A 25,096-nucleotide genomic window follows, 5' to 3' on the forward strand; every position below is an offset into this window, starting at 1 on the left:
CTAAAAGATTTACTGTGGTCTACTATAGTCTCGTCAGGTAGAAATACCGTGTTATATGCTCATTTCTTCAAATTAAACTCGGTATCCTTCGACATTTATTCATCATTTTTTGAATATAAAAACATTATTATTTGTTGTAAATCTTGTTTGGGAGTAAGAGTGCATCTTTAATTCTTTATTGTCGGAACACATGTCGCATAAACTAGAGTTGATCATTTGCAGTTAATTAAATATCGGTTTTGTAGATTATTAATCATTTTTTAATTGAAATGCTTGTATACATTTTATTATGCTTATCGATGAAATATGGAGTTTTTTAATGAAACAAAACCGAGTGAAAATATCAAGTCTAAGAACTACTTTTGAAATATATTTTTGTCACTTCACCTCAAAACTAAACACTTTACTTTGAACCAATAATGTGGTCAAAAATATTTTGAAAATGAAAAAGGTTGCATAAATTCAAATAAAGATATATTTGAAAATAAACAACTTAACGTTTATTGGAAAAATGGTAATCCTGTTTTTCAAACGTTTTCTTGATCTTGGAAGCTGAATACTCGAACATTTGCTTTCATACAAACAAATTACAGACGAAAACAAATGCACAAACATTAATAGGATGTATCTGTATGTCATTGTAAAACGTTATACGAATTTCCCGGAAATTTCACATAAAAATTAACAGATTGAGAGATGATTTTTTTTACCCCAGTCAGGTTCCGAAATTTCTCAACAACCTGGCGTGGTTGTCACTCTTTACCTGGAAATTTGACATGTCTTCAATCGAATCAGACTAGTCTCTGACAATACGGGATGACTGAGTACCCTTGTTTCATGAAACAAACTCTTAAACTAAGAATAATGTTTTATAAAATGACAATCCGCAATAAGCTAACACGTTCGAACTTTCCATTAAATAAATAGTTATATGGTGTCATGCATTCATGCCCTTATTGTTTCCCCTATTTTTGGGACATAGATGCATTTCTTATAGATCATTGATCAATTTTCATAAAATGTTTGCACTAAAAACGAGTGAATAATGAACTATACAAAATATCGGAGAACTGATTTCTCCCACCTCAGATAAGTAGATCCATTAATTTAACCATGCTAGGAATTCATATCTTGCCCACGGGCGAAGATAAAATGCCCGTATGGAACTTTTTTTAATGGTCACCACATTGTAATTACCTCCCTTGTTGAAGACTGTCGTCTGTAGCGCATCATGGAAACCTTGTCTTGTGACAATATTTAGAACGCTAGTTAATTATTTTCGCTTCAAATGTCTCCAGAAAACAGTTTTTACGCACCCTTTCAAGAAATAATGCTTCACTCTTTTTAGAACTATTTAAAGACCGATCAGACCATTTACATACTCTGAATCACTGCGCGAATATCCATTACAACTACGAATTATCGCATATCCGTACCCATTTTTTTCACTAAGCACAAAAACGTTCAAGCAAAAAATACATTTTTACTTAATTTTGTTTAACTGAGGTGGGAGAAAAAGCATCTACCATAGCCGCTCGTGTAAGATAGGTTCATCCCGACCCTCGCGTAGGGTGTTTTGCGGAAACTCGGTAAACGTCGTTTCAGCAAAACACCCTACGCTCGGGTCGGAATGAACCTATCTTACACTCTCAGCCATGGAAGATATTTATAATCCACGAACCGAAGAAAGAAAATTGACATATACGCCATTTGGTATTATTTGCATGAGGGGCGTACCATTGGTGGAAGCGTATTTTTTCGTGATCGAAGATAAACTATATTTTTACTCATGGCTTTGCCACTCGTGAAAATATGTTTATCTATGACACTTGTTTATCAAGAATAAAACACGATTGAACACTGAAATCTACAAATTTCAGCTCTACATGCGTATATATTTGTATTGTAGAAAAATTTTGTTTTTCATTTAGATTTGAAATGTTCAAGCATTAGCGTATATTGTGCTGTAATAGTTATATTGAAAGATATGAGGTCTTATTTTATATATTGTTGTATATGATTAGTTAATTGCAGATATTTCAAAAAATCACAGTTAGGAATTTGGTATCTGATAAGTTGAATTTCTTTTCTCTAAGATCGGAAAAGTTTTCATGCATTTTTATAATAAAATAAAATATGATTGCATTTCATTTAAGCTCCAGATAATGGATATACTGATTTCAATATGTTCTTCTTAAATTTAAGTATGTTTAACGAGCTAAAAAAGTTGTCAATTAATACGTTACTACCACATGTTCTTTATGCCATTTCCTTCGAGCTTACATTTAAATAGAACCACCGTTCTTTTCTAACAACTTGTTAACAAGTAATTCCTTTTACATTGGGTATATTTATCAACGAATCTTTTATCAGCTTGCTTTAATAGCATGTAGGAAGTTTCTTACATTTGGTAGGTTTAGTCCGCCCTTTTACCTGGAATAATGTCACTTTCTTGTATGATTTTATCAGGTTTATAATCCAAAAAATAAAGGCGAAAATAGATTTTGTGATATCATTAATTTTGATCTGGTGGATTTGGAGCGAATGTGTTTAGTACAGAGACCAATCAAATGAGTTTAAACTTTATAAAGCATAACAAATAATATCTTTGTTTTCACATAGAGATCTATAATGTGTAAACATTAAGTATGTCCTTAAAAGAGAAGTATTGGGGGATGCTGTACTGGTTTAAAAAAGGCGTGTTGTCTCCTGTGCATACTTGCATTACAAGAACTGTTCACAAGCAGCTAAATTATCACTCCAACTTGATTGTATCTCACTACGTTTCAGTAAATATTACAATATATTGATTTGACTGTCACTTATGACACAATTCCAGTCATGATAGCGCAATTGTGTAGCAAATGGACGCAGGTGGACCATTATCAACTCCATAAAAACAAATACATATTAAAACGTTTCAATCTAACCCAGACTTTAAAAAACCCAGTTCTTTTATTATTGCATGACAATCTATATTTAAACCGGGAAAAACCAGAAGGTTTGCAAAATTTCATTTTTGGTATGATAGGGTGTAGGCTTAAACACAACTCTTTTTTTCTAAACTTATTTTTTTTAATATAGAAAGGTAAGTATGAGTTTAAACATTTTAGCTCGACTGTGACGAAAGCTGATAATGACTTATAAAATCACTCTTTTTCTCGAGTCCGTTTTATTGGCAGAAACCAGAACTAAGTCCTTTTTTAAAGGCCATGAGAAACTCCTCCTGTTGGGAATAGAGCCGACAACCTCTTTGGTGAGAAGTGGACACCTAAATCACTAGATCTCTTTCACACCTATAAAGATTGATTTTTGTCTTATATTTGTTTTCGATGGTCAATAATGGCTCATTCAACGTTCAGATAGCCTGTTAACTATTACGGATGCTATAAAGACATGAGTTCATGGTACATCATTTTAACGGTTTTAGAATAAATTTGAAATAAATGGAGAACTAAACTTATTTCAAAATAATAACACTAATAAACAAACTAATTTATCTTCTTTTAGACGTCGCGCACGCTAGATTTGCTTAAATCATATGTTTACTTACAAGTTTGTGTCGTTTAAATTCTTGTTTGCGGCAAAATAATTTACGCAATTTAGCGTTTCCTTATCATTCACTTTATGCGGGTATTCGTGATCAAAAACGTTTTTGAAGCCGTCAACAACTTTATCGTCACTGAACTTCGTGCCATCATTAATTAAACGCAAATATTAGAACGCTCCCCACTTTTGCGCTTAAATGTTTCCCAAATAGTTTGCAGTGAAGTCGTGTAAGGGCTTTGTTGATCTCATCAAGGTACTTATTCTTGCTCTCATCTTGTCTTCGCCTTTAGATATTGCGAAATTTTGATTTGGCCTGTTTGTATTGGGAACCCTACAGCCACCAACAATATACGGATTCATGATTTTTACTTTCTTATTAAAGCATCGGAGGCTCTTAAACTTGAATTAGAGATACATTATCTCTACGGTGTTATAAATTTAATTATCATAAAAAATAAAACAAAAATAATAAATTGTCTCCTTTAAGACGTCGCGCGAGCTACCTAGACACGTTGGCGTGACGCTAAGCATGCTGCTGTGGTGTACAACAAATGCTTAACAACGTTAGTGGAACGAAAGACTTCGAAACATCATATCCCAAACAATAGACCTAAATAAACTTTAGTCATAAGCTTATTTATGATGTTAAATTCGATAATATATATATAAGTTGATCGGCAAGTTCGTGGAATTTTACAGAAAAATGTATAAATTTGTTCTAAAATGTTTGACAATAAGAAAATGACGTTCGATGCAATCCACATTAATCGTGAAAATGTATGCTTAACATGACACGCTACATAGTGATATCCGATATCCGTGATAACACACATTCGCGTTTATGACTGACGTCAAAACTATCAGAACATATTTCATAAACAATTGCGATAAGCAACATCAGGTTAAAGTAACGTCTTCACATATTTTCATATATTCTTTTATATGCATAAATATGCATTTATTATTAAACATCATTCTGTTTTCTGGATCATTGCTTTTCTCTGTACATCTTTAACAACGTTTCTTTTAACAAACGCTATTGTAAATAAAGTATATAAAAAAAACAAGCAACTAAAATATCGGCCTCGGATTAAAGTATAATTTACGTGGGAATTTTAATGAATAATTTTCGCATCTTATGAAGATTTTAAGTTTCTTCCATGGCCGAGAGTGTAAGATATGTGTATCCTGACCCGAGCGCAGGGTGTTTTGCGGAAACGAGGTTTACCGAGTTTCCGCAAAACACCCTGCACAAGGGTTGGGATGAACCTATCTTACCTGATTGTCTATGGTAGATGCTTTTTCTCCCCCCTCAGTTAAACAAATTTAAGTAAAAACGTATTTTTTGCTGGAACTTTTTTGTGCGTAGTGGAAATAATGGATATGGATATGTGAGAATTCGTGGTTGTCATGGATATGCGTACAGTGATTCAGATTATGTTAATAGTGAAATCGGTAATTAAATAGTTCTGAGGAGAGTGAAGCATTATTTCTTGAAAGGTGCATGAAAACGTTTTATGGTGACATTTGAAGCGAGAAATAATTACTAAGCATACTAAATATTGCTACAAGACAAGGTTTCTATGATGCTACAAGGGAGGTAATAACAATGTGATGACGTTTTAATAGGAGTTCCATAAGAACATTTTATTTAAATTGTCTGTGGGCAAGATGAGAATTTTTAGCATGGTCAAATTTTTGGATCTTCTTATCTGAGGTGGGAGAAATAAAATATACATAAACGATACAATAAATGCATAAGGCGCACTTTCATTGTGACAAGTTATCTTGCGAATCGGTATACGTTTTGGAACACAGGTTTCGGGCACTATAATCATGAAGTGAGTTCTCAGTGTTACATTGCCATTTTTATATTTATAAACACAGGATAGGGAATCAAAAAATGGATATACCATAATTAGTTTTTTTTTAATTTTAAACAGGCTGAACTTGTGGATCTACTTGATCTTTTTATTCATTGCATATTTTCACCATGTTTTCTTTGTATTTATACACGGGATTGCGCAACTTTATCGAATACACACACAGTGGCTTCTCTCAACCAAGTATATTTTTCTTAAAAGAAACAAAACCTATTTTGTAGCGTTCTTTTAAGTTAAAAAAACAAATAGAACATTCACCCCCCCCCCCATATAAATCAGTGTCATTCCAATTGAAAATTGATAAATTGACCATAGAATAATTAAGTATTTAGTGGTCTCTGACTCCAAGAGATTTCGCCTAAGGTTGCTAGTAAGTTGTGCAGCCCCTAGTATTGAACTTATTTATTCCCAGGTTTGATAAAAGCCACAGATAGTAGTGAGTTGACAATATTTATTGTTACGCCACCAAAATACAGCGAACAACAACACACTTTAAACAACAACAATATTTATTTAACAGTTTTACAGAAGAAATTTCAAATAAGTAATAAAAAATACCTATTATAAATAGAAAAAACGCAGAATAAAGAAAAATGACAAACCCACAATGGTCACAAGAAGGGTCACTGGTCTTGTTATGTTTTGTGTTCATGTAATTTAATTTTCATGATATATTGAAGATCCTGAGCACTATTAAAAATGGTTGAAATAAAATCCTCAACGAAAATAACTTTATTACATTCACGATTTTAGACATTTTCTCGCACTGGAAAAACTTTTATAGGAATTTTAATCTTGCCAAGACTCAAGGCAAGAGAAGTTTGCCTTCATATGCAAAATAAGAATGTTGGAGAACATACAACTAACATCTTTATGATTGTTTACTCAAATTCAATAAGAAACTTCATTTTTTCTCTTAAATGCATGGAATAAATAAAGGATTTTAGAACATTCTATACTTAAAAAGTAGCTTGGTATCAAAATAATGTAATTTGTTTGTTTTAATGAATCTATGTCATCGTACAATGCAATGAAGTTATTGATAATAAGATAAAATCTCCCGGGAAAGCCCACAATGAAATACTAAATTAAAGAACAACATCATACATTCAAGAGTTTTCAAGAAGTACTGTTTTCCACTGAAATCATTTAAATGTGGAAACTTAAGGCAAACTATTCCGGAACAGAACAGAACAGAACAATGTAGTAGACCTAAGAATAGCAACAACATCCTCGTACATTCAAACATACAAATGAATAAAACATGACTTATGACATGTGTAACGTATATTATTATAAATAGTATACAGTAGTTGCAAGGGCATTTGTGTAATAGTCAAAACTGTTGCCCCGAGGTGGAGGGAATGACTTGGGAACTGTTGTCTCGATGTCGATGGGCCGAGGGCAACAGTTCAGAATGTCATCCCCGACTACGAGGGACAACAGTTTTGACTGTTACACAAATGTCCTTGCAACAACTGTTTTATTACCTGATAATATATTTTTGCTCAAACACGAAACAGACAAATACGTTTGTAAAGCGAATTCTTTCTCGGAAACATCTTCAAATGCGACACTGTTTGTTTACGTCTGATATTGATTTGTTTACGTGTGGTAAAGATCTTGATCGTTTAGACGATTACAAGAGCGCTTGAAATTTCTTCGGTATTCTCCGTGATCCAATAAAAAATACAAAACCAATGTCGGAAATTCACGAGTTTAAACGATATTCAGTTTATTTTTAGAATCTAGGTAAAACCATTGACGTAAGCATGACATAGCCTCACGCGCGTGTAACAGTTCAAATTGTAATGTTGATGAGTATTTGTAAAACAGTCGAAAAAAGTGAATTACATTTATATAGGACATCGGGCAATAAATGAATTTGGTTTTTTTTCTAAAAGTGTATCACATGTAAGGAACTCAATTTAACGACGTTATTTCCGAAATGACGTAACATACGTTCGCATACAATTCGGCGCGCTTTTCTGGAAAAAGTATATTTAATTGACTGTCCTTTTATACCCTTTTTAGGAAAAATGTTTCTGTGTAGATCCCAATATATTTCACCAAAGTAGATATTTCAAGAGTAGCGTAACGTAGCTTCTGGCCCAAATTTCTCAAAAATGCTTAAGCATAAAAAGCCGAAGTACCTAATTTTCCAAAAATAATTATTTAAAGTACTGTTGTCAACATGAAAAATAGTAAATCTTGAAAATATATTAAGTATTAGTTCTTTTAAATGTCACTAAACTCTTAAAATTAAAATATATTACAAAGTATACAAAAACCAAAACAGCGCACTTTTTTAATCCTGATATTAGAGACTGAAGATTGTTCGAGATATTGGGGCCTGGAGCTCACACAGTGAAATATTTTGCGAAAGTGCACTATTACAAAAAATCAACATACATATGTAGTCATTATACATGCATGTGTTGTTAAAATATTTCATTTAATACTAAAGATGCACTTTTACTCCAAAACAAGATTTACCGCAATTAAAACTATTGTTTTAATATTCTGAAAAGGATGGATAAATGTCGAAAACAATGGTTCTTATGAAGGATACCGAGTTTAATTTGAAATAAATGTGCATAAAAAAAATCAAAAAAAAATCACCAAAAACACTCCTGAAAAGTTCAACACTTCTTTGTACGGTCATTTTCGTATTTTTGGAACCTTTAGACTCAACTAATGTATTTAAACCGGCCTCCGTAAGAGAGGCAAAACGTTTAGAGTTCATTGTTTCACTGCCGCTGGTCTCAGACGACAGATAAAACAGCCTTGACCTTTTGACGTAAATAATGCACAATGAGCGTTTGTGTGATACGGATTTCAGGTCATCTGTAACCCAATCTCTTACGCAGTGATCTCCCCTGACAAATAATTAATTATTAATTATATTTATTTTGCGGGCATCTGCTCTAAATATTTAGTTTGCCATTAAGAAATCTTAAACGAATGTGAGAGAATATAAGAGAGGTATATTAATGCATTTTAAATTGTATTGTATTGTATTTTGTATGAGTTGTACAGCATCGCATTGCATTGTATTGTATTGTATTGCATGAAATTGTAATACATTGCATAACATTGCATTGCATTTTATTGCATTTTATTGTATTGTTTTGTTTTGTTTTGTATTGTATTGCGTTGCATTGTATTGTATTGCGTTGCATTGCATTGTATTGTATTGCGTTGTATTGTATTGTATTGTATTGTATTGGCATTGTATTGTATTGTATTGTATTGTATTGTATTGTATTGTATTGTATTGTATTGTATTGTATTGTATTGTATTGTGATTCAAATATTAAACGCCGTGTCTTCTTTAGAATGAATTAGCTTTATTTCTATTACAAAGACTAGAACTTTTGCTTCCAGACCAGGTTCATGGCGGCTCCGAGGTTATGCAACTGTGTCGGATATGTAAAAAATATGTTCAAATATTACTAACATATTACACTTATGTTACACAAATATTACACCAAATTTACACCTAATTAGTTATTCCGTTTAAACATTGCAATCCGCCGCCAATCGACAGCATTGACTTAGTTTATGAACAACTGTGTTTCGCAAACGGTATCCGAGTATACCGAATCGCACGTGGTATCACGCCATGCATAATCGTAGAAGTTAATCGTCAGGCAATTTTGTACGGTACCGCCGTCTGGCTGCCCCACTCTGCTCATATCCTCAAATACAAACGCTTCACCAGTCACCCATTGCCACGTGCCTTCTACAGCGATATCACTCCCACCTATCCATACATACTGTCCCGAGATCCCTTCGGTGATTAACCAAGACAAGATGGCTGAGTTTTCTTCCGCACAAGTGATAGCAGCTAGCGTCCCTCCCATTGCTTCGCAGCTTAGTTTTGCAGTTAACCAGTTGTGCGTCTCCCTTATGTGGTAATAGCACGAAGAACCAATTTGTATCCAATTTTGTGGGCAGCTTGTTTTCTGCAACGAAAAAAATACAATCAACATTTTACGCTTTAAAAGTTTTAACATAAATGTTCATCATGATAGGGAAAACAATTTAGGGCCAACTCTTTTGAAAACAACTAAGAAATAAATAACATTGACGGGGACTTTGATAAAATACTGACAATTTAACAAAGACTTTAAATGAGAAACTCTTTAAATAGACGATACGAAAACAAGTGTAATCATGGTAACTATGGCGTCTTTCTCAAGCAACCACAGATCAAACTGAAGTTCGGTTACATCTCTACCAGTGTGTGTATACCACGTGATAAATTAGGTCATATATGCAACGTCGGAAGGCAACATTTTGCTTCAAATGAAAACTTAAAACAAAGATAACGTTTCTTTTACTTTACCATTTTAAATGAAACAAAGGGCAGTCTATGCCGCTTAAAGAGCCCCGCCTTCGTTTATTTTCCAAAGTTTGATAAGTTGATTAGATTTATCAAACACTTCGACAATCCTGTTTCCAAAATAATGTTTCGACAGTGCTTCGTAACACGGCCGTTTTGTAAAAAGGATGTTGAAGTGTTTGAAGAATTTACACTCTCAATCAGACTGTGGTAAAAGACTTAAGGCGGGGCTCCGTATGCGGCGTAGACTGCGCAATGTTTCATTTAAAATGATGGACAAATAGTGAAGTAATCTTTGTTCAAAGTCTTTATTCAAAGCAAAATGTTGCCTCCCGACGTAGCATTTATGACGCAATTAATCAATTGATATACACACACACACACACTGTCTACTGAGATAAGAAAATATGTTGTTAAATAGTCAAACGAGGCTGAATAATTTATTTAAGGTGTCCAGTAAAACTCTAGGCGGTAACCAAAACATTGCTTGTTTATCAATATTCTGTTAAGTATAAATGTTAACTGTGCTTGATATCACAAGTTCAATGTTGTGTGTAAAGTTAACTGTACATACGACATTCGACATGCAAACATAGGCTAAAAACGATTTTGCGACATTCGGTTTGTATGCTCTGATCAACATTCATGAATTTCGTATATGTTGTGACTGTCACAAACAAAGTTTGATGTCGTGATTGCTCAAAATGTTTTATTTTTTTATAGAGGCTCTGGATATCGTGAATTTTGCGAATGTCGAAAATGTTTCGAAATATTTCGTAAATGCAGTGAATAATACTAATATTTCAATGTTTTAATGTTGCGATCGTCGACAAGCTTGTAAATGTTTCAAATGTTGCGAATGTCGCTATATATGCGAATGCCGAGTATGTATTAAAAGTTGTGCATGTCGCAAATGTTGTAAATATTGTTAATGTCACGAATGCAACTGTATGGCTGATACTCAAAACATATTAAACCGAATGTCGCAAATGCTGTCTAACCTATTAGTGAACGTCCAATAAATTTATGGTAAAGTGATACTTGTATTAAAAACAATACATTCACATATATAACAGACATAAATTTTGAGTAATAAACCTTTAACTACTTACTTAATATGCATTTATGGAAAACACTTATCACTGGTAAAAAGATTGTAACGAGGTATTTTAATATTTTCCATAAATGCATTTTAAGTTAGTAGTTGAGGGTGTGTCACTCAAAATTGATGTGTGTAGCACATGTGTTTGTATTGATTTTGAATAAGTGTGTCTATATAAACATAAGATATACTGCAGAAAAAATAACTTTAACTAAATCTGTTTTTGTTTAATTCGTCTAAGCTTATTAAATGGTAATATAAGTATCATATGATTAAACTACTGAATGATACAAGTAAAATTTTGTTCAAATCATTGCCATTCACGAATGACCGTTATTCTTCCGTGCTCGTAAATAGTATAACCTTCACGCCATAGGGTAATGTAATGATTCGCTTCAATTGACATTTTGATTAGATTTATGTAAGACGTGATATTTTTTACAACAATCTAAAAATATATACTTTTGGGGTATAAATACCCTTTTTGCATTCAGCGTTTCCCAGAAACCAACGACTACAAGAAAGTAACAGCTCGACGATAGAACCTACTTAATGAAATTGTTCCCAGTGGCTTTGATCTTCTTGCCCCAACATCACGAACAAAGCTGCACTCTCAAAGATTTACCTTTTTTTCAACAATTTATTTTTTTGTCTTGGAAAGAGCACATTTTTGCGTTTATATCTGCAAACCAATGATAAATAATTGCTGACAAAAGATCAGATATTAGATTTTTACATTTTTGTTCGAAATTAATCATTTATGGCTTACACCGTTACGTAAGGTTTAAGAAAAATGCATAAAACATCAATATTTGAACTAAAATATAAAAATCTGTAATCAATTATTGTCAGCAGTCTTATATAACTCGTTTCAATGCATTCACGCAAAAATTGGCTCGTTCCATGACAAAAAATAAAGTTGTAAAACGCTCGATCTGTGAGAGTGCAGCTTTATGTCAACTCTTAATTTCAATCTCAACTCATTTTAACGTTTAAAAGCAAAACTGATTAAAATTCATGAGTGTTTGTTTTCACACCTTATAATATTCTATTGTTTAATATGTTAATTAAAATCTTCGGTCATGATTCAACAGCCAAAATTGTATTTCAGTATAATATAAAAAAGATCAATTCTGAAGTTGTTGGTTTTTTTGCTTTAGAACTATTTTTTATTTTTCTAATTGTCAATTATTTTTATCAGCACATTCCACTATTCCATTTAAAAAGTACGATTTCAAAATTTTACATTCTACTATGCTTTAATGGTGTAAATTAAGTTAGTCTGAGAATGAGATTCGACTCAAGTATTTTCGTGATATTGGAGCCTGAAGTAGTTGCTGTATGATGAACTAGCTATAAGACGCTAAACATGACAGTTCAGGCCCCAATTTCTCGAAACTTTTTAAGTCCCTTATAACAGGATTAAGCTTAGCTCACTATTTTTGGTGTTCAATAAATTGCATAATATTAACTTCTTTAAGAATTTTTATGCTTTAGATAGGAATTATCAATATGATTATCACAATAAACCATTTTTCATTTATCAAAATTCAATTTAAGTATGTATTTTGGCTAATTGAAATAAGCTACTTAAGCCTGTTAAGCTTAAGAAGTTTCGAGAAATTGGGGCCTGGCTCTTACCTCAATAAACAGCTTCTGTTCTGAACTACTCTTAAACTTCGTTTTAGCGCACTGGTTGACCGCGATCAGCTGGCATCTCCGTGAAACCTTGTTATAAGCCACAGCTGTGCACTTTGTGGATTTTGTATGGCAGCGGTAGGCACATGCCCCACTACTGGACACACCCTCTTCTGCAAGTATATCTCCATGTAATTTTTCAGTTTTTGTGTACAATTGTCCTCTGTACCTAACAGTATGAGCGCCGACATTCACAGCGGAAGTAGGACAAAGCAAAGTAACAGCAATAGCCAAAAGCAACAGAAGATATTCTGCTGCCATACTTTATGCAAAGATAGAGTGTATCAATACCAGCATGAGACATGGGCGATAAATATATAGAAATATATATATATGATTTATCCAGGAACTGATTTTGTATATGACAGAAAAGAAAACATTAGATACAATATATTAGAGGTCACTTCCGTCGAACGACCCATAAATCAAAATGTTGTTTGACTAATCAAGTAAGTAAACAAGTGTCGTCTGTAAGCCAATGGTATTGATAGCCAATATTAATTCGTATTCCGTTTTGAGAATATTAAATAAACTATTTCAAGACTTAATTTCCTGCTCTACTTCCCAGAGAGGGAAGTCATGGAATGTGTATATGTGCTTGATTATCAACTGCTCAATAAAGTAAAGCCAGTTCTGCATTTTGGCCATTTCCTGCTGTTGAGATACGATTATGATGTTATTCAACTACTTAAGGCAACCGTATAATTTGATCGCAAGTTCCGTTTCCTATCTATTAATTGCGTATATGATGTATAAACTATGCTATTTAATTTTGTATAGGTAAATATATATATATATATATATCTATTATTATTATAACAATGACAGAAAACCATGATTCTTTTCATAATGCTTCAGTTCCTCGCTTTTATTATAAGACTTTAACTGCTTAGAACTTAACAGAATTCAAAGTATTTTAAGTTATTACATGCAAATCAATTTCCTTTTCTAATATTCAACTGTTAAAATACAGCAAGCCGTATTGAAAAATCCGTATAACGCTATAAGTGCGACCTTTTACTGATTTTTATTCGAGTCTTGTTCACATCATAAACTGACTACTCAGTAAAACATTTGTTCAGGAACGTACTATACTTCATAAAAAATGATTTCAAATGTTTTCATTTTTTAAGAGATATAGATTTTTTCAATATCACTAAATAAAACCATAAAAGTGTTTAATATATACAGTCGAACCCCGATGGCTCGAAGTTCGAGGGACCTACGTAAATACCTCGAGCCTCGGAAAATTCGAGCCAAGCGGGAATAATTAAGTTCAGTTTAAAAAAATCGGTCCTTCACAATTAGTTCGAGCCAACCAGGAATTCGAGCCAACCGAGTTCGAGCCAACGGGGTTCGACTGTACATATATCCAAAAATTGGATATTTGTATATGTAACACATGAGATGAAAAGGTTCTCTGTTTATTAGAATTGTGCGTCTTTCGATTTGTGTATTTTTTAAACACATTCGTTAAAGCATTCGGAGTTTCTCGTTCATTTTTATCGAAAACAACCTCGGATGTATGCCGGTACATCAGTTGAAGTATTTTTTTTAATTATATCATTAATTTAATGTAGGGTTTTAGAGTTCTATTTATTGATCTCAGTTTAAATTGATTGCCAGTGAAGTGTATTATTGCAAACATATTAATTTAGATTCCCAAGAGTCAAGTCATAAAGTTTAACTGCTGAATAAAACTATTACGCGGTCTACTTGCAGCGGACTTAAACGTACCGCTTTTTGAGTATGTAAACCATCCATATACATCCGAGGTTGTTTTCGATAAAAATAGACGAGGAGCCCGAATGTCGTTAAAGCCTTTAAAATGTGTTTTTACATGTAATTTTTGACACGCTTTTTCAGTTTGACAGCTTTAAGTGACAGATACAATCAATAAAACAAAGTTTACACTTATTATTAATTTATTAAGCAAATTCCCATATAAATATATTATATCTTTTTAGCTTGGTATTGTCAAACCAAACTGAAAAAAATGTGTCAAAATTTCAGTGACATTTATCTTGTGAGCCACTTTTATATCGCAAGTTTTATGCAAAATCTTAACATTGTTGACTTTTTTAGTTCGTACATTTCTGATGTTTTCATGTTAATAAACTTAAAAAGATTATTGCTATCTTTGTTGTGTAATGAAGTATTATATGACATTATGTCATTTGTACTTCTCAACATAGCTGTTGGTCTAGATAACCAATGAACGGATAGTAATGCAATAGGTGAACACTCAAGATACATATATTATATATAAATATTTTAGGTAATTGGAATCAATATATAATAACATGTAATAACAGAAGTTACAGTTTACCCTAAATTTATTGCTTAGGTAGGGCCCATATACAGCCCACATATACCATGTGGGACCCATTTACCACATTCAACCCATATGGTCTTGCCCATATGGGACCCACATGGAGCCCTGCTGCAAAACCCATGGGGGCCCACAAGAATGATTAATTAACAATTCAAAAGGAAAAAGTGTCAACATCATAGAAAACAATAAGATTGAAAATGTAGCATATGAAGCTGATGATAACTATCAATAATTTCTGGATATGCTTAAAACATGTGGAATAAAACTTGTCATGGTTTGTTCTCTTTTGTAACTACAGTATTTGAAAGTGAGGCATGTCGTATGCTACAAGCAAGCTGCTAGGAATGTTAACACCAGCACGTGGTAATGTTTACAACAGATAGTTCATAACCCCCAGTACACAAATTAGCCACTCCCCTGGCAAATTCAAATTTTCAATCTGACAGTTGGATTTTTTTCTCAAAGTCATGTTTCTAGTAGTGTTTCAAAAACAAATTAATGATTTTTTTTATTTGTGTAGCCTTTGTTTTACATGCCTGCAAAGTTTCAAGACTTAACTATTTGTAGGTATTTCTTAATTTTTGAAAAAAGTGTCCCTGGTGTGAAACATGCATAAAATTATACAAAAGCTTGCCCCAGCGCCACCAGGAGGTTTATATAGTCCTGATGCCCCTTTAACCTAAACGTTAATTTTGATGCATGCTGACACCATACAATCAGGTCACTGGCACCGGATTTTCAAACTCAAATATTGAAAAATATATTTTTTTAAATATGCACTTTGTACTGTATATTGTTAGTATAAAATCTCTTTGAAATGATATCATAATAAAATAATTACTCGACATCAAAAATTTACAAAATGTGTATCGGATACCTGCTTTTATTTATGTACTTATAAACTTTATTATGAATCAATCATAAAGCAATGAGGAATGTCATGGAATACGAATATGTCAATACAATATGCGAATTCCCCCTTATAAGACCTTGTATATAGCATTTCGAGGGTGGTTATAAATCAGGCAAATGATACCTGATACGCTTTCTTGATTAACAGGCATAATTTCAAGTGACACATCCGTAGAAGTAGTTCATCAAAAATCAACACATACACAAGTACAACAAACATACATTTTGAGTGATAAACCTTTAACTACTTACTAAATAAAGCATTTATGTTCAATATTAATTACTGATAACAAGATTATAACCGTCTATTTAATAGCTGAAAACGCAAAAATATTAAATGATTGGTGAGTGCTAAAAGATTTTCTGTAATTTTCTATAGTCTCATATAAAGGTAGAAATACCGTTTTTTCTGCACATTTCCTTCAAAATAAACTCGTTTTCATAACCATTGTTTTCGACTTTTATTCATCCTTTTCGGTATATTAAAACAATTGTTTTAATTGTTGTAATTATTATTTGGGAGTAAGAGTGCATGTTTAACATACAGTAAACGGGCAGCGGAAACTGCAAAATGATAGTTCCACGAATAAAGATATCATGATGGGTAAACCGTCTTTCTGTGTCGTTCCCAAGCTGACCAACATTGTACAAGGTTCACGTGTAGACTGAACTGTTTTGAAATTACACGCACTAAAATATTTTGTGAAGCTTTCTCACATCATTTATGTGAAATATCACACAAATTGAATTTGCTCACCAAACAGTTTCATGAAGTTTCATAACTGTTGGTGCAATAGCTTTATTTAAGAAACATGCAGCATAATACCTTACAGAACATTGTTGGTTATAATACTTGAGAGACCAATCTAAATATCACACAAATTGCCGGTGAAGGTTTTCATATTCTGACCAACATTGATATAAAGATTTTTTGGCATTTCAATGGTTAAATACAATTAAAATATTGCTTTCTTTGCTATGGATATACATGGGCATCATCACAACTTGGTGAATGAGTACCAAGAGGAAGGGAAAGCATTTCAGGGCAAAATGCATATGGTAAAGACCGAAAATGATGAATTATCGCTTTCATTGCATGATCTATTATAAACAGCCCTCTTGTTGCCCAAAACAGTGTGAACATAAAAAGAATCTCACGCATAAAAAAGTGTTCACTAACCTGCAAAACGCACTTGCGCGACGTCATTTGCTCACATCAATGTTTAATTTAAGGGCCTGTAACAGCCACACCAATTGAAACCATATGGATTCCTTTTTTCAGTTGTTTAAATTGCAACGTTGTGCGACTAAGAGAAAGATTTGGATTGAATTGGGAAATGAAAATTAACGTACTTTAGTTTTTTCTCAATAATAAACTTCCTTACACATAAGAAACAGTTTTGATTTTTTTGTGTGTGATCGAAGAGTCGGGATGTTCAAAAAAGGTTGTTGTTGTTGCAGTTTGAATATTATGAGCATTTTAGTCTGACCAACAAAAGCGTTTTACTATCTATCAACGTTGCTTTCAATAATATCCTGACGCAATTAGATTGGTAACATCAAATTAGTGATATGAGCTTTATCAATTCCGTTATAAGCATTTAAAGTCCAATCATTAATAGTAGAAAGTAAAGCATTAACAATAAAGTAATGGTTTTCTCTTCCCTTTTTTGTTCTTCAATACATTTTGGAAAGGTATATTTGAACGTATGCAAAAATAAAGTTTAATAGCATATGCCTTTAACAAAATATTAGCAATTGCTATCTTAAACAGGAAGCAGTAAACGTGATTCAATAATGCATTTGCCTTAATTATTTAAATAACATTATATTCGTGTCACGACAACAGGACATGGCCAAAATAAAGAACAGGCTTTCCTTTGTTGAGGAGTTAAAATTTTCCAGGACTTCCCTCTCTGGGAAGTTAGAATGGGAAATTGATCATTGAAATATGTCATTGTGTGCTCTTATAACGAAACATGGAAATATAATTAGCATTTATTATAATCGTCTAACAGACGACACTTAAGTTTTGTTTCCTGACTGGATTAGTCAAATAATATTTTGATCCCTGAGGCGTCTGTCTACTAACATTATTATGTTTTCTGCTCTGTCATTTAGAAGATATGTTCCTGTATAAAGCATATATATGCATTTCTATCTGTTTATTACCAATGTATCATGCTGGTATTGATGCAACGAAAAGCATACAGTATGGCGGCAGGAGATCGTCTGTTGCTTTTGGCTATTGCTGTTACCTTGACTTGTCCTACTTGCGCTGTGACTGTCGGAATTCATAACGTTAGGTACAGAGAACAATTGTACAAGAAAACTGATACATTGAATGGAGTTATACTTGCAGAAGAAAGTGCGTCCAGTAGTGTGGCGTGTGCTAACCTCTGTCTTACAAAATCCTCAGAATGCAAGGCTGTGGCATATAACAAAGTTTCACAGAAATGCCAGCTCATCGCGGTTAACCAGGGCGCCACAACCAAGTTTAACAGTAGTTCAGAACTGAAGCTATTCATCGAGGTAAGTTCATGTCAAATTGATTTCATGAATAGCGACGGTTGTTAAGATAAAATAAGTTAAGATAATATCTTAATATATCGGCAAGATTCAATACACATAAGCTTTTGAGATTTTGTTTTCCTTTTTATGTCATATGTTTGTTTTAGATGCCTTGTACCAGAAGTTTGCTGTTCATACGAAATTAAGTATTGAAATCATTCGGAAGACCATGGTCATTTCCATAGGAAACAACTTCGGATTTATATGTGCGGTTTACAATGTCAGAATTCTTTACATATAACTATGTTGCAAGTAGACTGCGTAATAATTTCAATTCAGCAATTAAACCTTAGGATTTTACTCATAGAAGTTTGAACTATTTATGCAATAATATTTTTAACTGGTAATTAATCTTGAACTTAGTAATACAACATATACGTGTTAACACTGCAATTTATACTAGTATTTAAACAATGATGAACTACTTCTAAGGATGTACCGGCATACATCCGAGGTTGTTTTCGATGAAAAAGGCCGAGGTGCTCCAAATGACATTCAAATATATAGTGGCAAATGTCATCTCTGCTCAGCAGGGCACACACTGTGTAGGAAATAATTACAATAAAATAATATACATTTTCAAATTTTGCTTAGAGCTTAGAAATATCTGAACAAACATGGGAAAAACCGTTGGTCAGACGGTTATGGCAGGTAAATTTTGACCTGGTCCTAGTACAATAGTAAGTGATTCAGTTCTTCTGACCGTCTTCACCGTTTTGCGCTTGCCCAATTGTGTTTTTTTTTTCGAGTATTATTGTTGTGTTTTTCAAACGAAAATAGAGTTAAACGTTCAAATGAGTGACATATCCAATAGAGTATATCAACAGGAAGCACGAACAGTTCACAACATCGTATGGAATTAATTTCTACTGGCATTATAAGTGCCATTGTCTTTGTACTCAATATAATTCATTCTTAGATGTTTTCGAAATAAGCATTGATCGTAAGGCTTTATTCAGGGACACAGAAGTATTTTAAGTATCACTTCGTGATTTAAATTTTTTATCTGGAAGATTTAACGTTCGGTTTTTATCTGTGAAATAAATTTACCTACCTTACTCTAGTGAGTGTCCAACTTTTCTCACTAGCGGATCTAGGGGGAGGGGTGCACCCCACCCACACCCCAAAAACAAACAAAAAATGCACCATTTCCGACTGGAAATTCTTTAAATGAAAAGGTGGGAAAAACATCTACCATGGTCGCTCGTGTAACTTCGTTTCCGCCAAACACCGTACGCTCGGGTTGGGATGATCATGTCTTACACGAGCGATCATAGAAGATACTTCTATTCTCCTCCTACATATGAAACATGACACCTGTTTTTATGACTTTTCCGACAACGTATTAGTTATACTTATCATAGCATGTTTTTTTTTAAATGTTCGAAAAACACGTGGCCCATTCTTTGTATGTCCTTTTTAATGTGAACGTAAACAACGTAATATCACCCTGTCTCTCTTTTGTTTTCTTGATCATATATAGTGTAAATGTATATCCATGTTGTAATAACTCAAGATTTTATAAGCTGTACACACATTTACTCTCGACAAACATCACAGTACAACTGAATACATTTAGACAATGCAAACCATAAGTAAAATCAACCTATAGTCTATTTCAATTTACTACATTTGAAATAAAATAAGATACTATTAAATACAAACTTAGAATATCATTTTTTTAAGTTCCGATATTGATGCCCACTTATTCATATAATATAATTATATTCTATTTGTACTTAGCAATTTTCGAAGACAGGGGTAAAATATGTTATATATTCTTAGTATGTCAATAACGCTGAGGTTATTCATGATTATTACAAAGTAATAGATAAATAGACCATTAAAAAACGAATTTGACTTTCACAAATATTATCTTCGTCGTCATTTTCAACGTTTATGCCTCTTCTTTATGGTTGACAGTTATTTCAAGCTTTTATATATATAAAGGGAAGTAATTCTTTTACATGGTATTAATTAATACTATTATAACAATGTTGTGATAAGCGTGTTTATATCTGGTATTTCATTAAATTTGAATATATAATCAAAAGGAGATCTTTATGTCATTGAATACTTTAAAATGATAAAGATACAAACAAACACATATGTGAATCAGTATTAGTTTTTATAACGTGCTACGCAGAGCGCAACGAAGCGTCAATATCTAGCGGTAAGCAATGGAATCGTGAAATTACACGACGTTACTCAGCAAGTCGCCATTTCAAGGTTTTTTGAAATATTTCTTTATTAGTTCGGACAAACGAGCTACACATGTTCATTATTATTATTACATGGTGTACTTTTTTATAAATCTGGAGGAGGCCGATTTCGGCCCAAAACGTAGGTTGTCCTTTACAAGGATTATGAAACAAGTTATTCCCAGATTATATTTATCAATGTCGTTAGCATGACGTTACACGAGAGTGTGGTCTTGTGTTGTTGGGTAAACCGGAGTACCTGGAGGAAACCTAGCATGTCCGCCTGGGTAACCACAAATCAAAGCAAACCAACATTCTTTCACGAATGCGTTTTTGTATCTGATAACATGTTAGCACTGGTATCGATGTTGGCGATGTTCCTTGTTTTTAGAATCTGTCCAACATGCAAAATTACTTCGTTCTGCCACTTTCAGGTGGATACTGACACAAGCGCCAAACCTGTGGACCTTCATCCACCAGCTGTTCGCAACGACTCATACAAAGTGAACGTACCCGGGGTAATATTACTCATTTATAAGGAACACATGTTACACAAAGAAGTAATTCATGTTTTTTGTTTGCCCGGGGATTATTGACTAAGCCTAAATAATTCTTTAAATCAATGCTTTAGTCGTTGTTAGGGGGTGTTGAGCTTAACACATCAACACTGTCAATGAACTGTTGCAAACAATACTTCAAAGTAAACTACATGACAAACCCATATCCAAAGGTCTTGTTTCAAGCAGCAATTGCAGAAAAGTGACACTCTTATTCCAATTCAATACATACACATGTATAACAAACATACATTTTGACTGATAACCCTTTAAAACTAACTAAAATAATGCATTTATTGAAATTATTAATTACTGATAACAAGATTGTAACCGTATATTTAAAAGTAGAAAATGCAACAATATTAAATGATTGGTGCTTTTTTTATTTTATGAATGCTAAAAACGTTTTAATGTGGTCTACTATAGCTTTTATTGTGTTATATTTACCACAATAAATACAGTTGTTTTAAAATACCAAAATGGAAGAATAAATGTCGGCATCAATGGTTTCTATGAACACAGAACACGGTATTTCTATATTATGAGATCATCGTGGATCGCAGTAAATCTTCTAGCACTCACCAGTCATTTAGTATTTTTGCGTATTCAGCTATTGAATATACTGTTACAATCTTGCTATCAGTAATTAATATTTCCATAAATGCGTTATTTAGGAAGAAGTCAAACGTTATATCTGTTATTCATGTGTATGTATCGATTTTGAATAAAAGTGTCACTTTAATCCACTCTAATTATGCAATTATTACACGTTCGACCTTTCCGATTTGCATTCAGTAAATGGCGACCCGTATAACTGGATCATGTATTCATGCCCTGTTTACTTAAAAAAACCTCTTAGATTTCTATTTTGTTTCGAGCCGCTGTCGAAATGACACCTACGTCACCAGCTTTCAAAACTTTGCGTGAAAGGCGTCCAACGGGTAGCTGCGTAGAACACTCTTTCGCAAATAGAGGCTAATAACAAAAATAAATTTTTAAACCAATACAACCCCGAAAATCAGAATAGTGGCACTATTGAAATATGTTTTTATATAAAACTCGTAAAATAAAATATGATCTTAGACTGAATTCAAAAAAATATCCTGTATATCTTCTTTTTCGGATATTTAACAGTAAAACGAGCCGAGTTCACTGTTGGTAGCTTTAGCGAAACGCCATACCATACATATCCCTTTTTCATCTTCTATTGATATATCATATCATTTAATTCAATTTCTTTCATGCTTTCCGATTAAATATGGAGTTTTATCAGTGAAATAACAACAGTGAAAATATCAATTTGCAATGCAAAATAAGGAGTGAAAATATCAACTTTCAGAACTACTTTTAAAATCCATTAAGGTTACTTCCGCTTGATCAAAACAGAACACTTCACTTTTGAAACAGAGAATGTTGGCAAATAAAATATTTGAAATTTAAAGAAATGTTACATAAGTTTAACTGTGTGTGTATACCACGTGATAAATTGCGTCATAAATGTTATGTCGGAAGTCGTCCTCATTATTACCGTGAAATCGACCTGTCTTCATGCAAAACAGGCTGGTCTCTGACAGTAAGATGACTGAATATCCATGTATCATGAAACAAACTCTTAAACTAAGAAAAATGTTTTATATCCAATGATTATCCGCAATTGTTTTGCCAACACATTCGACCTTACAAATTTTCATTCAGTAAAAGGCGGTGTAGTCATTTGGTTATGTATTCATACCACGCTTAAAATAAAAGTGTTTTCGTTATTTTTTGAAACATGGATTCACTTATAAAACTTTATTGAGAACTGTTTATAAAATATTTTCGCTAAAAACAAGCGAAATATAAACTATAAAAAGGAATACCAGAGAACTTTTTTTCAACCAACCGGAAATAGAAAATTGACAGTTATAATTTTACATGAGGGGTGCCCCACGGGTAGCGGCGTAAATAATACCCTTATCGAAAAAGGGGCTAATTAAAAAAAATCTATAAAACTCGGAAAATAAGCATAAAAGAAACACTTTTTTTATTTCAGTGTAAGTTCGTATTTCATTCCACTCGTGATCATAGAAAAACTACATTTTTATTTGCCACTCGTGAAAACATGTTTCTCTATGACACTCGTAAAATAAAATACGATCTTACACTGACATAAACAAATATTCAATATATTCTTTCCAAATTCACTGTAATTTTATTGTTTCTAAGTCGAGTTTCAAAACAGTTGGCTTTCTCTTATGCCAACATACTGGACATATATATATATATATATATATATATATATATATATATATATATATATATATATATATATATACTGGTAAAACCTTAAAAGTGGGCATATATATATATATATATATATATATATATATATATATATATATATATATATATATATATATAGCAACATTTATTTATCAAAATAGAAGGGTGCGTTCTTTTCTTTGCAGAAATCCTGGAGACAAATTGGTTCTTCGTGCTATTGTCACATCACAGAGTCCCTTGACTGGTTAACTGCAAAACTACGCTGCGAAGTAATGGGAGGGACGCTAGCTGCTATCACAACTGCGGATGAACACCTAGCTATTGTGTCTTGGTTAGTCGCCGAAGGAAACACGGGACAGTTAGTATGGATAGGTGGGAGTGACATCGCTGTAGAAGGCGAGTGGCAATGGGTGACTGGAGAAGCATTTGTATATGAGGAAATGAGCAACGGCGGAAGTGCGGATGGCGGAACTGTACAAAATTGTCTTACGATCAGCATGTACAATCAGGCATGGAACGATTACACGTGCGGCTCGACACTATCAGATACCGTTTGTGAAAAACAATGTCGATAAACTAAGCCAATGGTGTTGAATTGAAATGTTTAAACTTAATACCTAATTTGCATTTTATTGCATTATAGAAATCATTTTCTCGTGAAATAAAAGGTTTAGTGTACATATGTGCGCTCCTTTTAAGTTTTCGCAAGTCATGAAAGTCGCAACGCTGCAGTGAATTGTTTTCTAGATCGGACCTGTCGTTTCTAGTTTTGAAACATCTTTCTACATATAACAATTACTAACAGACGGATTGACTATATATTTAAACGCAAGACTGGAATGACTATGCGGAAAATGCAAAAGCAATTATTTTATAATTCATAAACAACGGAACGAAATCGTCCCTTTATGTGTTAATAGTACGAGCACTTGATTAAAAACTGTCTGTTAAAACGATATTGAACTATCTAAAGACTATAAAATGTCAAGTTTAACGAAACTTTTAAATGACTCGAAGAGTCAAAAGTCATTTCCGTATCTGAGTGTTGTAGATACGAATCGACAGGAGATATCTTTGTTATAATTTGTATGTAAATTTTGAGTAAATCTTGGGTGTAATTTTGTTTAAAATATCTGTAATATTTGTGTAATATTTTGACTTATTTAGACATATCTAACACAGTTGCCTAAACGCTGAACCGGCATGAACTCAATATGAAAGTATAGGTTAAAGTGCATGTGTAAAATATTAAAAGAAAGTCACTGCGTTAAATCCTCGAATTATAGAACAGAATAGAACAGAACAGATATTTTATTAAGATTTATACTAACGTACATCGTCTAATCACATAATAATTCTTTTAAATATGTCATGTGTATGTAAAAGGTATGTTTGAACAAATATTTGTGTTACAGGAGCGTTATTCAATTATAATAAACTGATATAAGGTATAAATATTTAAACGCAGTAGTGTAACGGGTTAATAAACAGGTTGTAAAAGAGGATTATAATGTGTTGCTTCAATGTAGTGCAGTGCAATGCAATTCAGTACAATATATTACATAACATAACATACCATTACAGTACAGTACAGTACAGTACAGTACAGTATAGTACAGTATAGTACTGTACAGTATGACATTTCTAAGGGCATATATTACATAAACTGATTTCATTT

The 25,096-nt window shown here is 32.8% G+C and overlaps 1 protein-coding gene across 1 annotated transcript; it reads left to right on the top strand.

The window, feature by feature from the left end:
• Window positions 1–18,041: 18,041 nt before the first annotated feature.
• LOC128210505 (ladderlectin-like) lies at window positions 18,042–23,993 on the top strand. Its single transcript, XM_052914854.1, has 3 exons — window positions 18,042–18,359; window positions 21,034–21,117; window positions 23,604–23,993. Exons 1-3 carry the CDS (start codon window positions 18,042–18,044, stop codon window positions 23,991–23,993), a joined length of 792 nt encoding a protein of 263 aa, XP_052770814.1.
• The last annotated feature ends 1,103 nt before the right edge of the window (window positions 23,994–25,096 follow it).

The sequence above is a fragment of the Mya arenaria genome, chromosome 12 (assembly GCF_026914265.1).
Source record: "Mya arenaria isolate MELC-2E11 chromosome 12, ASM2691426v1".
In the NCBI taxonomy this organism is placed as follows: Eukaryota; Metazoa; Mollusca; class Bivalvia; order Myida; family Myidae; genus Mya; species Mya arenaria.